This window comes from Trematosphaeria pertusa (assembly GCF_010094035.1).
Source record: "Trematosphaeria pertusa strain CBS 122368 unplaced genomic scaffold BU26scaffold_24, whole genome shotgun sequence".
Classification (NCBI taxonomy): Eukaryota; Fungi; Ascomycota; class Dothideomycetes; order Pleosporales; family Trematosphaeriaceae; genus Trematosphaeria; species Trematosphaeria pertusa.
This window is the reverse complement of record NW_022987235.1, coordinates 591,420-614,881: the sequence shown is the minus strand read 5'-3', so window position 1 is coordinate 614,881 and position 23,462 is coordinate 591,420. Positions and strand designations below refer to the sequence as shown.

Sequence of the window (23,462 nt, the reverse complement as noted above, 5' to 3'; positions counted from 1 at the left end):
GTCTTTTTTTATAATAGCGTTAAGCTTTTAATAGTTAACGTAGAACCTCTATTCTCTACCTAGCTTTTTAGTAAATAGAACTAGTAATGCGTATAACGTATTACTATAGATAATAAAGCTATAATAAAGATAGTTCTCTAGGTAATTCTATATTAACTATAGGTACTCTAGTAATATACTATAAAAAGAACTATTTATTAAGGTATTTTCTACTATAAGCTTAATGTTATAATCTATACTCTCTCTATATAGTAGTAGAGTATTAGAATTCTTTTTTAAGAAATAGGCTATAGTTACGCTAGTATATTCTAGAGATAGAAGCTTTTTAGCAACTAGTTAGTAGAGTTTCTTCTCTAAATTAGCAACTAGAGTTTTCTTTCTATTAGTAATAAGCTAATTAACCTTATAGACACTAAGATACCTAATTATAGTATTTTTTTAATACGCGTTAATTATAAAGGTAGCTACGCTAATTATATTAATATTAAGTCTAGCCTTTAAATATATTTCTTATAAAATAAGTAGCTTTTTTAGCGTGTAGAGTAACTTAGCAGGCGAGTTAAGATTCTTAAGCTACCTATCTATCTTACGTAGGTTTTCTTAAAGCTTCTAGCGTTATAATTCTCTCTTCTCTTATTATATTACTCTTAGCTTTTCTACTACTAATATTAAGGCATTATAGTAATTAGTATTAGCTTAGTAAGCTACTTAAGCTTTAGCGTTAGATTAAAGAGATTATGTAGAGACAAACGCGTCGCGTTTATAATTAATTAATTAATTAGTATCTAGCTATATTAGTACACACTACTTATAGTTAACCTAAATATTAACTTCTTTAAGTAGCTTATAACTAATTATTATATTATAGTAGCTAGTATTATAATATATAAAGTAGGTACGTATTTAGTAGCTTTCTAGTACTAAATTAGCTTTAAAGTATTTATCTACCTAGCTATTAGGTTATCTATTATATCTAGTAAGAGAGATAGGTTCTATACGCGCTAGCTTAACGTAGAGGTTTTTTCTAAGAGTTTAAAGATACTTTAGGTGTACTAGAATATAGCTACCTACTCTAGTATTAATTAAATCTTTAAGCTTAATTATAAGACTATTTATAGATATTTAGTAGAGTAGAGTAAACGTAGAACTACTAAATTGCTTTTTATATAGGTTTATTACTCTAGTAGGTAGCTCTAGAGAGAAGACTTCTTCTAGAGCTAGACTTTTTCTAAATTATTAGATTTATATTCTAACATATTATTCTTAGATACTTATAGCTCTATAGGCTCTATAGACTTCTTCTCTAGATTAACGTTCTTAATAGCTTTTTACGCGGTAGAAGCTCTAGAGTAATTATAGCTTAGGTAGCTAGGTTAGTAGTATTAAAAATAGGTAACTAGCTTCTAGATTACTAGAGCTTTATTAGGTGCTAGAAAACCTAGAAGAGCTAGAGGCGCGCGTTATAGTATTAACGTAATTACGTTACGCTTTTTAGTCTTTCTAGTAGTAATACGTACTTTTCTAAAGGTAAGCTCTTAAGTAAGATCTTAAGTAAGGTCTATATAGTAGTTATAGTTATTAACGTATTAACGTTAGTATATACCTAACTACGTACGTATAGTCTCTAGTAGCTTCTTATAAAATTTCTCTACCTATTAGTTTACTAAAAGCTAGCGCTTCTATATAAGGTAGAAGAAATTATTCTAGAAGTAGATAAAGTTAGTAGTACTTTAGTAATAAAGCTTTTAGAAATTATAGTAAGCGTTTAGCCTTTTATATAGATCTCTATAGCTTCTCTCTAGGTAATTAAGAATATAATTATAGAAAACTACTATACTACTAGTTTTAATAGTTTATAGTATTACTAATAGAGTCTAGTATACGTCTTCTTTAGTTTACGTATAGATATAGGTAATAATAGTTTTCTTAGTATTCTTTAGTGTATCTCTAGTATACTAATTCTAGTTTACTTAAAGTTTATTATATAAGCTATCTCTCTACTACTTAAAGATAATACTCTTACTATCTAATAATAAGAGTAAATCTAGAAACTTAGTAAAGCGTGTTAGTTAGCTCTTCTACGCTTACGACGCTAGAGGTGTAGCTAGCTAGTATATAGAGAGATAAGAACCTAAGATTAAATTCTCTAGTAGTAATATACGTAAATCGCGTATAATTAGTATTATAGAGAAATACGTCGCGCGTTAAACTAGCGTAGTAGGTAGTATTTAGTCTCTAGAGTAGGTTAATTACGCTTATAGTTACTAGATTTTAGCGTCTTTTTTAGCTAGAGTAGTAGCCTATATCTAATTTCTTGCGTATATATTATCTTTTTTAGCAAGAGTATTAGTAGTAATCTAGTAATATATATAGATTTATTATTTATATACTTATTATATATATAATTAGCTAACTATTTTATTAATAATTTAGGCTAGCGTTTCTAGAAAGAGCTCTTAAAGCTCTTTAGTAGAGGTAGAGAGTGTGTATAAACCTAAGACTAATAATAGCTCTAGTATTACTAAGCTCTAGTAGAGCCTTGCAAGCTTCTAGTTAAAGTTATTATTCTAATTCTTATTAGTTATCGCGTTATATTACTAAATAGAGTTTTTATAATAGAAATATTAATTAGTATATTCTACTAGTAGGTTTACTACTCTAGATTTAAGAACTATTAGAGTAAAGAGATATTATAGAGCTAAGGTTCTACCTCTAGATTAGCTTCGCGAGAGTTCTTCTATAGTGTTAAGATTTGTTTAGCTTTTTAATTAAGAAAGAAGTAAAGGGGGGAGGTATTTAGCTACTAGCAGAGTAGCGGGTTGTTAGTTCTACTAGTAGAGTAGAGAGATTATTAGCTCTACTAGTAAAGTAGAGAATTAATAATTTTTCGTAATTTATAAAAGAGGGGGAGAGTTTCTATACGTAGAAGTTCTATAGAAGTTCTTCTATATATAGAGCTCTTAATAGCTCTCTTTAGCTTAGTACTAGTATCTTTCTACTACTAACTAGATCTACTAGTAGTCTTATATAGCGCTAGAGGTAAGTAATTAATTAGTATATTAATAAATTCTTAGAGTAAGTAACTAGGCTCTTATAGCTTTAATTCTTAGTATAGCTATTAGTAAACGCTTCTTAATAAAGCTACTTAGTTTAGCCTAATATTATACTACTATCTCTAGCTAAAAAGGTATTAACCTTTAGATAATATAAGAGCTAGGTCTATAGTCTCTACTACTATAAGCGCCTCTAGAATACCTAGCTAGGTAAGTTAGCTATAGGTAGTATAGTCTCTATAAGCTATAAGAATAAGAGATGCTAGTAGAGTAGGTTAGATTAAATTTAGCTATCTAAAGGTAAGAAGTAAAGAGATACTCTAAGAGCTCTCTATATATACAAGATACCTATACTAAGGCGCTAGGTAGAGTTATGTAACTTAGGCAAAGCCGAGTTAAGCTAAAGTACTAAGTTAGAGCTAAGTTAAACTATTATAGCTACTACGCGACTAGGTTATAGCTATTTCTAAAAGTAGCTAGATAATAAATAAAGTTAGTATTATATAGTTAAAGTACTTTAACGCGTATACTAAAAGTTACGTTATAGGTATATATTACCTACTAATTTTAGATAGCTATAAAAGCTATAGCTCTATTAAATTCTAGTAGTACTATAAAAAGAATAAAATTATAGCTCTCTATATACTAGTATATTTATTATACCTTCTATAGCTACTTAATATTAGCTACTTTTTACTATTAAAGGTAGTATATAGCTACTAAGTTAAGATTCTAATATATAGCTATATTAACTATATTATAAAAACTAAGTTTCTACTTATATTTTATATAGCTTTTTATATATTAATTATAAATAATAATATTAGAGTAGAATTTAGAAGCGCTAGCTTAGTTTTATTTAACCTAGATTTAGTAGTATTAAAGCTTAAAGTTTAATTACGCACGCTAATACTCTTTACTAATAATACTACTACCTAGAAGTATAAAATACCTAGTAATTCTACTAAATTAAAGTTATAATTAACTCTAATTTAGAGAAAGATTATGTAGTACCTTAATTTATTACTAACTTATATTATTAAGTTACTTAATTAGCTTAAGAAAGGTAATAAGCTAATAGCGTATTAGCTAGTACTTATAGAGTCTAAAGTTACCTAGCTTTAAGTAGCTAACGTATAGAAAAAGAAGTGTAATTCGCGTAAAAGAAAGTAAATTTAAAAAGAGAATACTCTTATAATTAAAGCTAGCTTATAGCTAGTTGCTTAAAGAGAGGTTACAAATTAGAATAAGAGTAAGAAGTAGCGCGAAGAGATAGTAGCACGCGACGGCTAGCTAGCTTAGTAACGCTGTAGACGCTATAGTAAGCTAGAGTATAATACGTAAACGTACTAGGTAGTTAAAGATAATATAGATAAGTTAGATAGCTTATCTAGATTTATCTTAAGTAGCTTAAAGTTAGAGTAATCTAAATAAAATAGTAGTATTTAGTAGAGGCTTAGTATTTTTAGGTAGTTTAATAGTATAGGTAGTTTAATAGTAAAGTACGTTATTATTAAATAGAGAATTTATAATAATATTATTAATTAGAATAACTAGCTAGTAGGTTCTCTACTTATAACTTAAGAATTATTAGAGTAAAGAGATACTATAAAACCTAGATCTTATCTCTAGAGTTACTTTATAAGAGTTTACTTATAGTATTTAAGTAGTTTAACTTAGAGATAGCTTCTTATTTAAGAAGTAAGAGTTTTAGCTACTAGTAGAGTAGCTAGTTATTAGCTCTACTAGTAGAGTAGAGAATTATTAGTTTTTAAAATAGAGAGAGTTTTTATACGTAGAAGTTTTATAAAAGTTCTTCTATACATAAAGCTTTTATAGCTCTCTTTAGCTTACTACTAAAGATATCTTTTCTACTATTAACTAGATTTACTAGTAGTCTTATATAGCGCTAGAAAGATAAATAATTAGAGCTCTTATAGCTTTAATTCTTAAAGTAAGTAACTAGGCTCTTATAGCTCTAATTCTTAGTATAGCTATTAGTAAATACTTTCTATAAAGCTACTTAGTTTAGTCTAATATTATACTATTATCTTTAGCTAAAGAGGTATTAACCTTTAAATAATATAAAAGCTAGCTTTATAGTCTTTACTACTATAAGTATTCTAAAATATCTAGCTAGATAAGTTAGCTATAGGTAGTACTATCTCTATAAGCTATAAGAATAGAGACGCTAGTAGAGTAGGTTAGGTTAAATTTAGCTATCTAAAGATAAGAAGTAAAAGAATACTTTAAAAGCTCTCTATATATAAAGAGCTAAGTACTAAGATACTAGATAAGATTATATAACTTAGATAAGATTATATAACTCTAGTAAATATTAAGCTAGACTATTATAGAGCGCTATAGCGCGTTATAAGCTTAGCTCTAGATTTTATTAAATATTCTAGAGTATAAGCTATATCTAGAGTTTATCTAAAGTTAATTAGTTATTTATAGAGAGCTTTATAATAGAGATAGTAGTATTTAGTAGAGACTTAGTATTTTTAGATAGTTTAATAGTATAGATAGTTTAATAGTAAAGTATATTATAGCTTTTATTAGACTTATACTATATTTAGTAAGTCTATTCTATAGAGAAGTCTAGTAGCTACTAGAATAATTCTTATATTAAGCTTATTCTTAGTCTAAAAGGTATAGTAATAATTAGTAATATCTACTAGATTAATCTAAAAAAGATAGTTATCTATCTTAGTAGTAATTTTAATATAATAGCTATTCTAGATAGCTTTAGTATAAGTAGACTCTTAAAGTTTAAATATATTAGTCTATTATAGTATTATAATTATAGAATCTAATAGACTAGACGCTACTTTAAAGAAGAACTAGAAAGAGTAACTATAAAGTAGAGTAGACTATACAAAAAGTTACGTAGAATATATAGAATTATTCTAGGTATTTATCTAAGAGTAGAACTATATTAGAAAATAAAGGCTTTTATAGTAGAAAATAGAGACTTATTTAGTATCTTACTACTTTTATCTAGTCTATACGCTAACTTTACTATATAAAAGTATAACTCTTTTACTAGTCTACTCTTTTCTCTATACTCTCTCTTTTCTCTAATACTATACTTTTTTTCTATTAGACACTTAGACTATATTCTATAAGGTATTTTCTCTTTTTTTAGAATTATATAGCTACTACGCTACCTAGTTATCTTTAATTTTCTCTCTTTCTAGACTAATAGTAATAGCGCGCTATATTTCTTAAGTAGTTTCTATCTTCTCTCTTTAGTATTCTATAAGTATCTCTAGTTCTACCTAGGTTTATCTACTACTTTCTATAGCTAAGTAGTATTTATAGAGTTTTACTTTACGTAAGAATTACTTATAAATAAGTACTAATTTTCTTTTCTAATTTATATTACTTTTATTTCTTTAATTTTTTTCTTGTCTCTTTAGAAGTTAACTTCTCTTTCTATACCTACTAATCTTAGTAATCTTTAGCTACCTACTACGTTAATAATTACGTAAAATAGTACTAGAGCCGCCTTAGATACTCTAACGTCTTAGAAGAAAAAAGATAAGTCTATATAATTTTAGAACTATATAGCTTTCTAGAAATAATTAGCCTTAAACTATCTAAGTATTACTAGGCTAGTTTTACTAGAAACTTAGACTAGATAGATATAGCTATATCTTACTACTAAGCTATATAAGTAGTAGCTAAAGATACTTATCTAGATTATACTATATATTAAGTTAGTAGTACTCTAGTCTATATAACTATTTTTATAGTAGTATTGTATTATAGTATTCTAAATTAGAGAAGCTAAAGAGCTAGAGTAAGCTTTTAGTATAGTAGAGATCTATTTAGATACTAATCTTACTATATAATTTAATTTACACTACTAGAAGTCTAAAGTATAGAGCCTAGATATAGGTTTAAGTCTAAACTTAGAGTTTAGAGTTACTAATAATTAGATTAGAATCTCTCTATAGCTTATAAGGTATAAGTTATATAGAATAAAGTATCTTTAGACTTATATATTAGGCGAAGTCTAATAGAAAAAAGAAGGCGTATCTAGTAATACTACCTAGCTTCTAGAAGTCTAGCGTTATAATCTCTAGTTTTCTTAATAAGTATTAGAGAAGATTTATATAAAAGTTATATTACTACTAAAACTTCGCGACTAGATAATTAACTTAGTTATATAGCGTAAAGGTAATTTAATACTAGTCTAGTATTTCTCTAGTATAGGTACGTTTTAAACGCGGTATTATATAGGCTACTATCTACTAAGCGCTAAATATTATTTATATAAGCTCTCTAAGAGTCTATATCTAGTAATAGCTTCTTAAGTATAGAACTTTTTATTTACTTAAACCTCTATATCTCTATTCTTCTCGTATTACTAGAACTCTTTTAACTAACTATAGTAGTAATAGTAGTATCTTTAGATACTTTTTCTATCTCTTAGATACTAAAATCTCTTTAATTTATACCTTATAGTAGTTCTTCTAAGCTAAGATAATTCTACTTCTTAAGAAAGATCTTATCTAGTAAAGATAAATACTATAATATTAATAAGATTCTAGATAGTAGGCGTAGATTAAAAATATAACTAGAGAAAAAAGAGAATTTTATACCTATACTATATAGAGCTAAAGTAGTAGATTTAATATACTTAGATAAGTATTCTTATAGCTAGCGTAGTATAATTACTAAGACTAATATAGATAGCGTAGTTAACTATAAAACTAGTAGTAATAATAGCTTTCTCTCTAAGAGTTAAAGTAAGTACCTAGGTCTAATTAGAATAGTAGCTTACGTATACTATTTCTAATATTATATAGAGAATATAGTTATTATTAAAGATAGTTAACCTAAATTAGATACTAATAAGAGCTATCTATAGAAAGACGATATAGATACGCGAATAGATAGTTAGCCTAAAGACTTAAGTATCTAGACTCTAGAGTAGTATAGTATAGGTATAGAGAATACTATTAAGTTAGAAGTAGTTAGTAAAGTAAGAACTTAGTCTAGTAAGCTTTTATATTATAAACTTATATTAATACCTCTAATACTACTAACTAGCTTATTAATAATAAATATTAAATAGCTAACGTAAGAGACTAGTAGTCTTACTCTTCTAAAAGCTATAATATATTAGCTATAGTAGCTAATATAGAAGAAGAAGAAGTAAGATAAGTATATACTATTATAAGTACGTTTCTTCTATCTAATATAAGTAAGGTAAATTTTATATACTTAAAAATATAAGTAGCTATAGTAGATATAATAATAATAGTAGTAGTAATTATATAATATAGCTAACGCGTAAGTAAAAACACTCTCTACTAACTAAGTAGTATAGTTAAATATTAAATATAATATTAAAGTAGTGCTCTAAGTATAACGTATACTTAGTAAAGTAATAAAAGCTCTTACTCTTTTGTAGTAGGCTACTCTCTAACTATTCTAAAGCTCTAAAATCTCTTTTAGTAGCGTAGTATAGTAATAATAGTAGTAAGAAAAGTAGTAATTATAGCTACTATCTTAGAACTAACTACTTAAATAGGTATAAGTAGAAGTATAATTATAGTAGTATAGATAAAAATAATAAATATAAGATAGAGAAAATTCTTAATACTTATATTTATTATAGAAAGCTATAGTACTATATTAAATAGCTTAAATATAAGAATAATATAGAGTAGTATAATATATCTAACTTTAGAAATAGTCTATATAAGCTCTATAAATTTTATATAGCTAACTCTATCTATCTAGAATCTATAAAAGAGCTAAAGACGTAGATATAGTATTAAGAAAAGAATTAAGATAGAATAAGAATTCTATCTAAGAGATTATATATAGAGAGTAGAATATAGTAAGAACTTTTATTTTAGACTTAGAGTTATTTATCTTTCTTAAAGTATAGCTAGCTAAGAATACTTATCTTATATAAGTAGCTAGAAGTTATATTATTATTATAGAAATTAGTTAGTTAGCTTAGAACTTATTAACTAGTATACGCTTAGAGCTTATTATATTTATACTATCTTTACGCTAAGTCTAGCTAGCTATACTTATATCTAGTATCTACGTATACTAAATATTACTAGCTAGATAAGGTGCTAGATATCTAGAAAGAGAGAGAAGAGTAGATAAATAAGATATTATATTAGATACTAATATACTACGTAAATTTTAGAGCTAAGCTAAGATTTCTACGTATATTATATTAATTAGTAATTAACCTATACTAATACGCTAATAGAAATTATAGTACGTAGTAGTAATAGTAAGACTAGAATTTACTTAGCTTAGCCTAGATTAGTAATAATAGTTTAGTCTTATTAAAATATAATTATTAAGATTTACTATATTATATATTAAATATATATAAGCGTAATTACTAAGTATAAATATAAACGTTATAGCTAGTACTAGTAGAGCTAGCGTTATAGTATAGTAGTAAGATTTAGAGAAAGTAATAGAAGAGGCTAGATAGTATAATAAGATAGTATTTAGTATAGTATATAAATCTTAGCCTACTCTTAAAGATTATCTATTATATTAAAAGAATTAAAACTTTACTATGCTAAAGCCTATATAATCTATTTATACTTAAATATATTTACTTATTATATTTACTTTACTATTTCTAGAGCTTTAAATATACTTTCTATAAAGAGAAGTAAAAGAACCTTATATAGTATATAGCTAGATACCTAAGCGTTAATATTTCTATTACTATAATAGCTATATTAAGCTTATCTATAGCGTTTATAACTATAATATCTAGTTACTAGACTTAAAATATATTCTTAAGAAGTAATTAAATAAGTCTTCTAGCTTTAAAGTTTAGAATATCTATTACTTAGAAGAAAAGACTACTATTCTAGTTCTAAAAGTTACTCTAGACTATTATAAGAATAACTACTATTTTATACTTATAGAATATATTTCTAGTAATACTTTTAATATTATATAGAAATACTTATTACTAGCTAAAAAAAAGAATATTATAAAATAAACTATAGACTATCTTTTATAACTTTAATAGCTTTAATTTTTCTATATATAGAGTTTTAGTAAATAACTACTATATTTAGTATTTTTATTTCTAAATAGATATAGTATATCTTATAGTTCTCTCTCTTTAGATAATAAGCTTTAGATAAAAATAGTAACTAGATTAGAAGATCTATCTTAGTAAGCTCTTTTATAGTTATAAGAGTATATACCTTCTATAGAACCTTATACCTTTACTTATAAGAATTTAGCTATTAAGAATATTATTATTAAGAATAAAGATCTTGTAGATATTCTAGACTAGAAAAGTAGTAGTTATTTTTCTATATAGTAGAAATTTACTTATATAAGAATTAGCTTAGAAGAAGTTAACTAGAAATAGAAGGTATTACTAAGAAAGTATATACATTTATATTAAGTAGTAAGAGACTTCTAGGTAGACCTATATAGTCTTCGCACCTATTCTAATCTAAATAAGCGAGAGAAAGTAGTACTTACTAGACTATAGCGTAACTAAATTATAAAATAAGAAGAGAATAATAAATAATAAGAGAGTTTCTATTTATCTATCTCTACTTAACTTCTTTCTAGATTTCTTTTATAAATCTCTATTCTAATTATAACTTATAGAGCTTAGCCTAATAATCTAGAAATATAAGTATCTATAAAGCTATATAAGAGGTACTATACCTATATAATTATTACGTTAGAATAGTAATAGGCAGCTAGGTATTGTAATATTCGTAATTTATAGCTTCTATAATATTACCTTTCTTATAAGCTAGGTAGTCTATTTCTAGTAATAACGTGTAGACTAGAGCGTATAGACTTTATATTATACTCTTTAGGCTACTAAATATTAGGTCTTTTACATTTGCGAAAGTAAGCTGCTATTCGGTAGACTAGGTACTTAGTTTTCTAAGTAAACGTGCAAATTATAAAGGCTAGGTCTACAGTCTCTACTACTATAAGCGCCTCTAGAACACCTAGCTAGGTAAGTTAGCTATAGGTAGCGCTGTCTCTACGAGCTATAAGGATAAGAGGTGCTAGTAGGGTAGGTTAGGTTAAATTTAGCTATCTAAAGGTAAGGAGTAGAAGAATGCTCTAAGAGCTCTCTATATACATAGGGTGCCTATACCAAGGCGCTAGGTAGAGTTATGTGACTTAGGCGGAGCTAAGTTAGGCTAAAGCACTAAGTTAGAGCCGAGTTAGACTGTTACATTACCCCCCCTTACAGGGAGGGCTTGTCCCTAAGCCCTAAGGCTCTCTAGTCTCCTACCTATATAGGCTTTAAATCCTCTACCGTCTTCTATAGTATCTTCTCCCTCTTATATGTCTTAATCTAAGCATTTAACCGTAATAGGAGCTCTAGCTTATTCGGGTATGCTTTTTCGTTTAAGAGGGGGGGGGTATTAGCTGCTAGCAGGGCAGCTAGTTGTCGGCTCTACTAGCGGAGCAGAGAATTGTCGATTTTCGAAGCAGGGGGGGGGTATTAGCTCTACTAGCGGAGCAGAGAGGTATTAGCTGCTAGCAGAGCAGCTAGTTGTCGGCTCTGCTGGCGGAGCAGAGAATTGTCGATTTTCGAAGTAGAGGGGGGGTATTAGCTGCTAGCAGGGCAGCTAGTTGTCGGCTCTGCTAGCGGAGCAGAGAATTGTTAGTTTTTAAAATAGGGGGGGGGTATTAGCTGCTAGCGGGGCAGCAGGTTGTCGGCTCTGCTAGCGGCGTAGAGAGATTATTGGCTCTGCTAGCAGAGCAGAGGATTATCGATTTTTCGTAATTTGTAAAAAAGGGGGGGGGAGTTTCCGCACGTAGAAGTTCTGTAGAAGTCCTCCCGTACACAGAGCTCTTAATAGCTCTCTTTAGCTTAGTGCTAGTATCTTTCTACCGCTAACTAGATCTGCTAGTAGTCTTATACAGCGCTAGGGGTAAGCGATTAATCGGTACGTTAATAGATTCTTAGGGTAAGTAACTAGGCTCTCGTAGCTCTAATCCTTAGTGTTAGCTGTTAGTAAACGCTCCTTAATAAGGCTACTTAGTTTAGCTAGATATTATGCCGCCGTCTCTAGCCAAAGGGGTATTAACCTTTAAATAATGTAAGGGCTAGGTCTGCGGTCTCTACTACTGTAAGCGCCCCTAAAACACCTAGCTAGGTAAGTTAGCTGCAGGCAGCGCTGTCTCCACGAGCTGTAAGGATAAGGGGTGCTAGCAGGGTAGGTTAGGTTAAATTTAGCTATCCAAAGGTGAGGAGCAGAAGGATGCTCCGAGAGCTCTCTATATACACAGGGTACCTATGCCAAGGCGCTAGGCAGGGTCATGTGACTTGGGCGGAGCTGAGTTAGGCCGAAGCACCGAGTTAGAGCCGAGTCGGACCGTCACACAAATTCGGATTTGCTAGCGAATCTGTGTTGCGATTTCGTTACTTTCTTTGCAGCATAGTATGCACGCCAGGCTAGTTCACTCTCGGCTAAAATAATTCCTGGTGTAGAGTTCGGGTCGCTCTGCTTTGCTGTCTGTAAAGCCTCGTCCACCCCCATACGGACCACGTGAGAGGGTCTGAAAATGCTTTACCATTAATACGGTGAGATGCCGTCGTTCGTGTTGTAGATCCTCCATTTGGTGAAAAGAGCGATGTTTCGAAGATGAGACTGGAGAGGAAATTGGAAGAAGCTTGAAGATGATGGGTTGATTACGCCTCATTGAAATGACCTTAGCACTAGCCGAACACGGCCATTGCCCAGCACAAGGGTCAGATAAGCACCCCAGCCAGCTGGTCCCGGCTCCAATTTTCTCTTGGCCTCCGACTAGCGCGGTTACGGAAAATAGGTTAATGCGGCCAGAACGCCGGCATTTGCCCTGCTGCCGATGGCCCGAAACTTCCATCTCAACCTTCCCTTTCAACCTTCCCTCTCAACCTTCCCTCCCAACCTTCCCTCTCAACCTTCTCTCTCAACCTTCCCAACCTTCGAACGCAATTTTGGGGCTAGGGATTCTGTGCCGTAATAGGAGTACGGCTGCAGGCCGGCGCGAGGGCCGCAGAGGGCAGTGACAGATCGTCTTCGCAGAAAGTGAGCTCTGCCTGCAAGAGACTGACATTGCTTCTACAGCTATGCTTGGTCTAAGCATCCCCGCAATGAGGGGAATGCCGCTGTTGCTTCTGCAGCCATGCTCGACAGGACCAGGGAACGCAGATTGAGGGAGAAGGATGGCGCATGGTCGAGGTGCGTAGGAAGATAGGTACAAAGGCTCGCGATTAATGTTCAGTTCATCCTCTCTCTTTCGAATCACCATTGACCGTCTTTCCTCATCTCCCTAGGGATATCTTTTGACATCTTCGTCGGACTCACCCTTTCCTATCTCACTTCCCACCAGCGGTTAAAGGTCAAGCCACTTCCTTAGCAAACACCGTTTGCTACACCAAGGCAAGCCAAACGTTTCACCCGCCCTTGTGAGGACAAGCATTCGCACTCTCCAAGGCTCACGCTAATTTTTATCAAGAACCAGCTCACCCATCATGTCTAACCCCAACAACCAACGGAACTCTACGTCCACCTCCAATCCAACTGTTTCTCCTACCGTGAATGTTAATGGTGGAACCCAGAACAACTCCTCTAACAACCCGCCACAACGTTCTCCCGAGCCTTCAACTCCCGCGAATACTCTTTTGCAACGAATGACGGATGGCGATAGGAGGGGGGTGGGTTTGGAGGCGCGTCCTACAGACAAATAGGAGCTTCGCTGGACAATTATAAGGACGCTTGAGCATGGCGACAGGAGACTTTATCACGTTCGTAGGCAATAAAGGATCGATTACCCTATAATGGGATATACCGTGCCAGATGAGGTTTTTGTGCCAAGGGTCCTATGAGCCAAGCGGGGAAAATTGTTTTTCCGTGCTCTACTGTATTTCCCCACTCAACGCACAGACCCCACTCAACGCACAGTTAACACCAAAACGCGTATATTTTTAACACCTTATAACTCTACTAATATGGACCCGATTGACGCAGCTGTTGAAGCTTTAAAATCCCTAGAGCTAGGAGGACCTCCTAATATATCCCAGGTTGCTTAGGAGTACGGCGTTAAGCGGTCGCGGCTCTCGAAGCGTTATCGCGGGGTTTAGGGCACTAATACATCACGGGCTGAGAAAAAGCGACTCCTTAACACTATACAGGAAAAACAGCTTCTGCAGTATATTAATAAGCTGTGTGTACGAGGCCTACCCCCTATAAGAGAGATAATACGAAATTTCGCAGCAGAAATAGCCTATCAAGAGCCTGGAAAACACTAGGTTAATCGCTATATTGCGCGGCATTAAATTAACCTTATATCGCGATAGACATCTAGCATTAATAACTAGCGCTACAAAGCTAATTTAGCCTTTAAATACGCTCTCTATTTTAAGCTTTTAGACGATAAGATTAAGCAGTACGATATCGCGCCGTCAAATACATACAATATAGATAAGAAGGGCTTCTTAATCGGGGTAGTGTTAAAAATGAAGCGCGTATTCTCCTAACAGCGATATAATCAAGAAGGCGTTAAGCAGGTACTCTAGAACGGTAACAGGGAGTAAATAACGACGATAGCTTGTATATGCGCCAACGGCAGCTCTCTTAATCCTGCCCTAATATATTAGGCGGCTTCTAGCAATATCCAGGATACATAGTTGCAGGATTTTAATCCTCAAGAGCACCAGGCCTTCTTCGCCTTATCACCATCTAGATGGACAAACAACGAACTCAGGATTGCCTAGCTTAAGAGATGCTTTCAAGAGGAGACGAAGAAGAAGGCAAAGCGCGATTATTAGCTCCTAATTCTTAATAGGCATGGCTCACATATTACTATAAAGTTTATTAAGTTCTGCGATTAAAATCGAATCCTCCTAGCTATCTACCCGCCGCATTCAACCTATACGCTACAGCCTCTAGATGTCTACCTTTTTAAGCCTCTTTTAGCTGTATATACGAAAGAGCTTAGCGAATATATATACAACAACTAGGGACTTACATCTATTACTAAGCGCGACTTCTTCTACTTCTTCTATAGGGTATATAGGATCGCGTTCGCCGAAGAAACAATTATTAACGCCTTTAAAGTTACTAGCATCTCTCTACTAGATAGCAACGCTATATTAAAGAAATTTAAGAATCTAGAGCCTAAGAGGCTATTAAGTAGCGATAGTACGTTGTTAGTACTCTCTACAAGCGATTAGCGTAAAATTAAACGACTCCTGCGAGAGGTAGTTAAGAATATCTACAATAAACGCGCCTCGCAGCTTTCTTACACGATACACGCGATAGCGACTTAAAAACAGCTTCTCTAGCATAAAAATAATTGCCTTAGAGATGCCCTTATTAATAAGAAGAAGCGCCGTAAGCGTGGCAAGGTATTACTACTTGAACCCTCTAAGGATTACGCTGGCGGCGCCGTCTTCTAGTCGCTATCTAAAGTTAAAGCTGCCCGCAATCGCTAAGCCTAAAAAGACGCTAAAGCAGAAGAACTACAACACCAAAAGGATTGCGATAAGCTAGCTAAGGAGCAGAAAAAGCAGGAGAAACAGGCTATGCTTAAGCAAAGGGCGCAGAAAAGGATAGCTGCACAGGAGATTAAGTTGCAAGAAAAACAGTAGAAGGCCGCAGAGCGCGAAGAAGCCCTACTTGCGCGCGCAGCTAAAAAGCAACTCAGGACTAATATACAATTGGCTAGAAAGGGTAAGGCGCGTAACCTCAAGGCTCCTGCACCTCCTGCTCGTGTTATTGAGGAGCCAGAGGTTGATGTTAAGGATCTATCGGTCATTGAAGGGGTGGTGGAGGCATCCGGCCCATCATCGCGCACTCGCAAAGTACGCCTCCCACAGAGGTATCGCACGTAATTTGTCGTTGCCAATTAATCAAACAAGCCTTCAAGAATGCTTCTCTAAAAAATCTCGTGATAATTAGATCTATATAGGGCTGTACAGCTTCAAAAGTAGTGGTGATGGCCATCCTCAAACTGTGCGTTGAGTGGGGTCTGTGCGTTGAGTGGGGAAATACGGTAGTGACGCGAGATTGCCCCGCTTATCCCAACAGCCAGTAACTGTTCAACACAAGTCATCCCCTCTTTTAGATTAGTTTTCTACAGCACTACCAATATATCCTCCGTGTCTGCCAGTCGTCCACCATATCACACATAAAAGGCAACACTACCACTTCGACATGCCCGTTTATCAGATCTTGCCTACCACCCCACGTCTCGATGAGCGGATCTATGAGGTAGCAGCATCATTACATGGCGAACCTGATGGAGAAGCCGTGGCGTTAGCGAAGGGCGGGAAAGCTTTTCGATATAGTAGGAGCGAAGAGTCTACGGCTTTAGGTCTAGAATATTTCACGAATATAGTATGTACAAGAGCCCTCAGCTTGGAAATGAATAGCTGATAGAAATTATAGTGGCTCGACATTCAACAAGCACAAAAAGAAGTGAAGCTGGAGATACCAACGCACAAGCCTACGGTCCTTCGCCTTGAAAACAGTTGGCTGTCTACCTCGCCAAATGAAGTCGGCATTATTATACCCATTCGGAATCGCGATGACACGTTCGAAGAAGACAGGATTGATATCGAGAGTGCAGGAGGCGAGCGCTATGATCTCAAGTTGGCACCACGCATAATGGTCGTACTCTCCGAAGATGTTCGCTTCCGGGTATCAGGTCGTGTTCCATTTAACTTGATCCTCCACCCTACGTCGCCAGCAAGGAAGGTCGAGCTGGCAACAGTAGAAGGGACTTAAAGGTCTTATATACCCGGATTGAGACCGAAAGCAATCAATGCATCGTCATCTAAATAGTGCAGGACGCTGCTCGCATACGTGAAATTGGCCACCTGACACCCGCCTTGGCTTGTCCCGAACTCGTGTTGTTCAGACGGTGTAGCGCTCGGTAGGAGCAGCTCGGATCCGACCCCATCATTGACAGCCTTTTCCGAGGATGACGGTATTCCTGCATCCGCCATTGGGGCCGACGTATCCGCGCCGACTACCTCTACACTCCTCGTCAAGCTCATCGATGGTGGAGACTGATGGCCGATAGGATTAGAGGGTAACGGAGTTAAGAATGCTTGCTGCAATGGGGATTCAGCAGCTGGAGCTCCCATGTCGGACGCGCGCTCGTTTGTCGCTAGGAGCATGCTTATCGCTAGCCTCTGTCTCTTTGGAGGTCGTTCGTAACTCTCAGCCTGTCCGATGATCCTGTCATGCATGGGCCCCGTCTCGTCCAGGCTCTGCGGGAGGTCCGTCATCAACCCTTCATGCTCCCGCTCGTGTCCTTCGGACTGAGGATAGGGACGCTCTCCCGCTCCCTCCTCCAGAACTGATGTATCAGCGCTGACAGCCTCCGTAACATCACCGCCAGCATTTGATTGATTCGTTCGCGCATTACCGGGCGTGATCAGTCGTTTGTTGGTTGATAGAATTGATGTACCTGCTAGAAAATCAGTGGAATTCCATCCGGAAGTCAGTGAGTTTACCAGTGACTAAACGAGGCCGGCACTAGAGGTCGTAGCATATCAGGACTTCGTTTGTCCAGGAATGCCAATTGGCGATAAGCGTTATCAACTCGGGTTGTTCGAAAGCCTCCATAATGTCTTGGAGGGTCATACTCTTAACGAGTTGACGTGCAAACGCCAAAATGAGCGATGCAGATGCATTAACCGCCTCAACTGCAAGAACTCTGAGCCCACTAGTCACAGCCTCAAGCACTGCCTGCTCTCGGCCTCGCCCAAAATATGTTCTTGCAAAAGCCCGAATTGAGCCATGGCTGGTTATCGGCAAATTGAAAGATTTAGTCTTAATCATCGAGTCAAGTCGGGTTGGATTCCGACTATGGTAGTTCTTCGCAAGGCTCCGTTCCGCAAGGAATCGCCGAAACTCAATTTGGGGCGTCTTGGAAGCTCTGCCGCCGGAAACAAATATGTCCACAAGCCGGGAGTCTTCCACTTCTGCCGGGGATTGTCCAATGGCATCTACGGGGCTTTGTGAAAAGAATGTCTTCAACTCCTCGGACCTCTTGGACAAAGTTTCGACTAGCTCGTCGGGACCTGGACGGTTCTTCTCCTCTCGAACCAAGCGTTGAAGCTTTTGGAGCAATTGACCGACATTACCGTCAAGTAAGGGGCCATCTTTGAAGTCCTCGTCGGGAGCCGCACACATCTCCTCCAAAGTAGCGGAGAGTTTTGCCATGTCAAAAATTCTCGATCCCGCTGAAAAAAGGAGAACTTGATCTATCCGGGTTGTTTCGCTTGTCCCAATTAGGTAAAGCACAGTCTGCAACCGCCCAGTTTCGAGAACCATTTCCAAATACGCCTTATCCTAGAATCAGGCCCTGGCACCCACTCTAACAAGGGCATAGCGAAAGCCTCGTACATCCTCTGCTCCCCGCTTAACCCGCGGAAGCACAGCCGATCCCACACTACAAGCATCAGCTCTGGCTCAATAGTCTAGTCAGTACGAAGCTGATTCCCCACCCATCGGCCGGAAGTGAAGCCGTCTCAAAAGCAAAGTGCCAAATCAACCTCCCTGAGCGGACGATCCCCAAGATATATCATGCACGTCCTCACGAGGCTGAGACGTCCCTCAGTCCTTCACCGGTTGCCTTCCTGCACGTCTTTGTCACCTGCATTCACATTTCTCCGATGGGTCTACAAGCATGGGGCCAACCGGCGAGCTCGTCCGACGTTGCGCCAAAATCGCAGATTAAAAGCGAGTGCGGAAAGGGCGAAAAAAGTCACGACGAGGTATGCTTTCCTTGTGCATCCGCAGCCAATCTAACTCAGGGCGTTATACTGAAAACTATAGAGTTTACCATAGTGGAGGAAGAGTTTACCATGGAGGATCGTCAGGCTGATGGTCTTTGGGTGCACTGCATCATTGTATCCTCCAATAGAGGTTTTGAAGAAAATTCGCGACTGCCGCCCTCCGGCACTTAAGCGGTCGTCGGCCATGCCACCCTTCACCTCGCCGACCGCCTCCAAGCCCCCGCTCCTCCATCGAACAAGAACGATCTAGAAGATCGTCGAGAAGCCTAATCTATCCTTCATTTTGGCAGCACTATCGCGAAGCGGATATCTGCGGATTCTCCTGTATCATTATTCGTTTGTTTGTCGAAGCTGCGTCAGTCCTTTTCTAGCTCAGGCATTAGAGTTGAATACCTGAATAATTTTATCCTCCCAGCATCGTGTGCACCAGAACGATGCAGTTTTCGCAGGCGTACTCGTGTTGACCGGGACGTCTGTGTATGATTGCAAATACTTTCCCCTGCAATCACAGTATTTCCCGATGACGCCACGCGCGCCTCTCCGCGAATGATCTTCCACTCCATTTGGACCATTCCCGCGAGTTCCCCGAACTAGTGGCATCCGTCCCACTTCTTCACCCGCACGATTCCAGCTCCGCTTCACAGGAAGACCAATGGAATTTCTTACCATCGGCCTGCCTTTTGGGACTCTAGGAGCTGACGCCGCACTCTGAAAGGCAGTAAGTGAAGCCGTCCTTGCCACAATTTTCTAACGATGCGCAGTTCTCAATGATATATCATACCCGCACCCTGCCGTGTCCTTCGTCCTTCGACCGGTTACTTCCCCGCATATATATGCTTGCAACTCCCAACTCCACCTTGATACTCGCCCTACACTTCAAGTCCATTTACCTTGAAAATCTGAAAGCTTCGAACCCACGTACCAGCCGCCTAACGCCGTTCTGTCATCGCCGCCCCACACCGACCGCAGCGTCATCGTCGAATTCTGCACCACATCCGCAAGCCTTCAGCCAGAGCCAGGGCTTCGGAGCGCCCTTTGACCGGCCCCAGCCCACACTTAAGACGAACTTTCCGCTTATGCGTAGCATACATTGTCTGCTTCCCCGTCGCGTTTGAGCAGGAATGAGGCTGAGGGAGCCCAGGGAAGGGTGGCGTGAGGATGGCTGGGCCCGGAGCAATGTCAAAACCTTGGAGCAAAAGCTGCACGATGCAATTGGGAAAGTCAAAGACTTGGAGCGGGATATCCAAATTGGAAGAAGAAAAGTTGATAATTTGGGGTGGATGCTAGGGGATGAAGAGGAATGGGAGAGGACCGCTGTCTCAGCGACAAGCAAGGCTGTCCAGCTAGAGTTTGGTGAGGCACCATCATTCACTAAGGCTTGATGATTCTAACTACCTAGGTACCGTCATGAGGAAAGCAAGAAGAAAGACACCTTGGAGCACCGTTCCGCGGTCGCTGCATTCGCCTTCGCCATCACCATCGCCACCGCAATCATCATTGTCGTCAACGACAGCCTCTAAAGAACTTTCTCAGGGCAAAGTCCTAGAGGATCCAGGCGCTCCAAAGCCCACACGCGTTACTGAACGCGCCAATCGTATCAAGGGTCTGTGTAACAAAAATGCCAATCCCATTCAGGTCCTACATGACTCTCCTACCCTCGAGCTCACGCCCGCCCTCGAGCTTACGCCTACCCAGCTTGCACAATTCAAGGAAACCGCCAATTCTACTCAAGGTCTACCTGCGCCGCCGACACTCAAGCTTTCGTCTAGCCAGCTTGCACAACCTCGCGAAAACAACAATCTTACGCAAAGTCCATCTACCTCTTCTCCTCAGGAAAGCGCTAATCCTCCCATAGCGCGACTTCAGGCGGATCTAGCTGAAGTCGCGCTATGTAGATATTGTGGGGAGGTCCTCAAGGGGTGCCATGCTATCTCCAATCTTGCACGGCACCAGAAAACGGAAGCATGTCTTAGAGCGCGCGACAAATCATCTAAAAGGCATGTCTGCGATAGTTGTGGAAACACCTTTGCGAGGTCAGATCATTTAGGGAACCACAAGAAAAAGGGCAGGTGCAAGGAAGGCCAACTCTGCTTCATCCATCATCACACCATGTCCGCGTCCAGGTATTCGTAGTGAAAAGTCCATGTTTTCTTGTCCAAGCGACAGTCATCGCAGGGATTCCGTGTATCTACAGTCCCATACAGTCCGGAAGCTTTGAGTATGTTGTCGAACCCGTCCGTAAAAGAGAATGTAGTACTACAGCCTCGTTGTCCCGCCATTAAATCCCCTCGGCATACGTGACAACGAGAACACTGGCGAAACAGAGCGTGTAAATCGCCATTGGTCAAAGGTTAAAGACTCGGAGAATTAAATGTTTGAGGAGCGGAGTAGGTTCATCTCCAATGAGCTTCGAGAGAAGCAGATTTCGGCCCAGACATTAAGTAACAAGCCCACGGATTGGCTGCGCTTCAAACAAGCAACGCATAACTCAAGCCATCCAGCTCGCCGCTTAACCCACGGAAGCACACCCGATCCCCTGCTACGAGTTAGCTTAGCAGTCTGGTCAATATGGTGGGAGCGCTAATACCCATCTGTCGCAGGAAGTGAAGCCGTCTCAAAAGTAAAGTGCCACGGAAGCAGAGCCAGCATCAGCTTTAGCTCTGTCGGACGATCCCCATGATATATCATGCCGTCCTCCCTCACAAGGCTGAGACGTCCCTCAGTCCCTCACCGGTCGCCTTCCTGCAGCCTCTTTCCATCCGTGTCCTTGGCTTCCTCATTGGTCCTTGCGATGTACCAAGAAGACGTCATCCCGCAGTCAGTATGTAGTTCTGATTAATACATTTCCTTAAATCTAACAGGTTGTAGGTCAGAGTCCACTATATCCAATCTGTCAAGCGGAAAGGCGTAGAAGTGTGGGTCCGTTGCTGCCTTAAAGGGAGGCATTCTCCGGGGTACGACTATGCAGACCTCCCCTGGAAAAAGTTCCTGGAGATTGCCGGAGCCATCCACGCTGCGAATTGCATCCATGCGGACCTCTACGAGCATGTACGGACATTAATGCGGGAGATGCGGGAGATCGAGCCTGAGGAGCAAGAAGAGATCATTGTTGAGAAGGAACAGTTTACCCCTAGCCGCGTCCTTCGTCGACCTCAACTCCGGGACATTTGCGATGTTTACAGCTGGGGCGGAGTATTCTGGGTTACGGTGAAGGAAGTCAAATTCTTCTACGAGACTCGCCCAGTACGAGCAGTAGAAGAATCTCTTGAGCGAAGGTATCCTTGGGTGGGGTTCGAGCGGAATTTCCAATGTACGAGCACTCGCGACGTAAAAGTCAAGGAAGTTGCAAGGAGAATTGAAGAGCTTAGTGGGCTCTCTGGTTTGTTGACCCGTTGGGCGTTTGCGTGCCTTGGGCACCGATGAGGTGCTCTAACGATGGCAAGATCCTAGACGGGGTGGAACTCTTGTTTCACGAAATTGTATCTCCCGCGCATCTCCAACATGTATTTCTTTCCTTTGTTGACCAGGGCGCCCCCTTTCTCATGTTCATTCCTTATATTTCCACGGGTTTCAGTACCAAATATCGGTCGATGTTCTCTTCCATATCTGCTAATACCTGTCCAATATTATCCTCCGAGCATCAAATCGACGCACCATCTTCGCAGGCGTACTCGCGTGGATCGAGGCGCCCTTGCAAATTGGCGCAGAGATGCATGCAGCCGGTCACAGGCTGCGCCTTATTGGCGTGGATCGATGCGTCAACTTGAGGGCATGGCGCCTGTGGCGCATTCCGAGCGCACAGTGTCTCTTCCCCATGCGGAGCACTCATGCATGTGACTTCAACCCCTAGCCCGTGCGAGAGCCACATGCAGGATGCGGGCGCAGACTCCAGCTAAGGCCCAGCTCCTTTCCGCGGAATCACAGCCAATCCATCATATCTCCTTCACGCTCACCTCTGTATTAGTTCACCAACTTATTCTGTTCATCTTTTACCAGTTGTCGCCACTACGAGAGTGGAGCAGCACTGTTCAGCCGGAACCCGCGCCGAAATCGCACGCTCCTGACCAGCCTGTTGAATGCAGACAGTAGTTCATTTTCGTCGGCCTGATCGTGGGACACGATTCTCACACGAGGTACGTTAAATAAGCCTTCAGGAAGCAAGCGATGGCTAATTGATTCCAAGCTTCTATCACTCGTGGTCGACATCCTGCTCCCCGAGCTCCCGGCGCGTCTCGTCTATACGTTACTGCTCCTTATCGTCATGGCGCCATACAAACTGGCTAGGGGTGCTCCTTCTCGCGAGGCAGAGGAACTGTCCACAAATTTCTCGGGCGACTTTCAGGACTACAGTGCCTGGACAAGAGGCATAGTCTTGCTTAGTATCCAATGCCTCCTACGAGCATTCAAGACACTCATTGAAGAAGACGATGAAGATGACTATTCTCACATGTGCCGGGAACATGACTGCACAATCTTGGTGCAGGAAGTAGAGTGTCCCCGGAGTTCCGCCAAGAAAACGTACGCCAAGGACGCGTGACTTTCAACAAACTGTAACTAGATTTGTTTGGGTATAGCGCGCGGGTTCCTCGAAGACCTACCAAGGTTAGAAAAAGACA

At 38.3% G+C, this 23,462-nt stretch overlaps 4 protein-coding genes across 4 annotated transcripts; 3 read left to right on the top strand and 1 right to left on the bottom strand.

The window, feature by feature from the left end:
- The first annotated feature begins 13,406 nt into the window (after positions 1-13,406).
- On the top strand, positions 13,407-13,860 carry BU26DRAFT_180135 (uncharacterized protein). Its single transcript, XM_033820373.1, has 2 exons — positions 13,407-13,503; positions 13,554-13,860. The coding sequence occupies exon 2, from the start codon at positions 13,570-13,572 to the stop codon at positions 13,783-13,785; it is 216 nt and encodes a 71-aa protein (XP_033676494.1). The 5' UTR covers positions 13,407-13,503; positions 13,554-13,569; the 3' UTR covers positions 13,786-13,860.
- A 2,970-nt stretch (positions 13,861-16,830) lies between these two features.
- BU26DRAFT_511555 (uncharacterized protein) lies at positions 16,831-18,271 on the bottom strand (the record flags this gene model as incomplete). Its single annotated transcript, XM_033827317.1, has 2 exons — positions 16,831-17,513; positions 17,692-18,271. The coding sequence occupies 2 exons, from the start codon at positions 18,269-18,271 to the stop codon at positions 16,831-16,833; spliced, it is 1,263 nt and encodes a 420-aa protein (XP_033676493.1).
- A 1,562-nt stretch (positions 18,272-19,833) lies between these two features.
- BU26DRAFT_586098 (uncharacterized protein) lies at positions 19,834-20,979 on the top strand (the record flags this gene model as incomplete). Its single annotated transcript, XM_033834649.1, has 2 exons — positions 19,834-20,199; positions 20,246-20,979. Exons 1-2 carry the CDS (start codon positions 19,968-19,970, stop codon positions 20,977-20,979), a joined length of 966 nt encoding a protein of 321 aa, XP_033676492.1. The 5' UTR covers positions 19,834-19,967.
- Positions 20,980-21,637: 658 nt separating this feature from the next.
- BU26DRAFT_571949 (uncharacterized protein) lies at positions 21,638-23,383 on the top strand (the record flags this gene model as incomplete). The annotated part of the gene is made up of 3 exons (XM_033834194.1): positions 21,638-21,667; positions 21,715-22,089; positions 23,030-23,383. The coding sequence occupies 3 exons, from the start codon at positions 21,638-21,640 to the stop codon at positions 23,381-23,383; spliced, it is 759 nt and encodes a 252-aa protein (XP_033676491.1).
- Positions 23,384-23,462: the final 79 nt, after the last annotated feature.

Coding starts and splice junctions, on each gene's coding strand:
- BU26DRAFT_180135 (XM_033820373.1), top strand. CDS start 13,570: ATGTCTAACCCCAACAACCAACGGAACTCTACGTCCACCTCCAATCCA.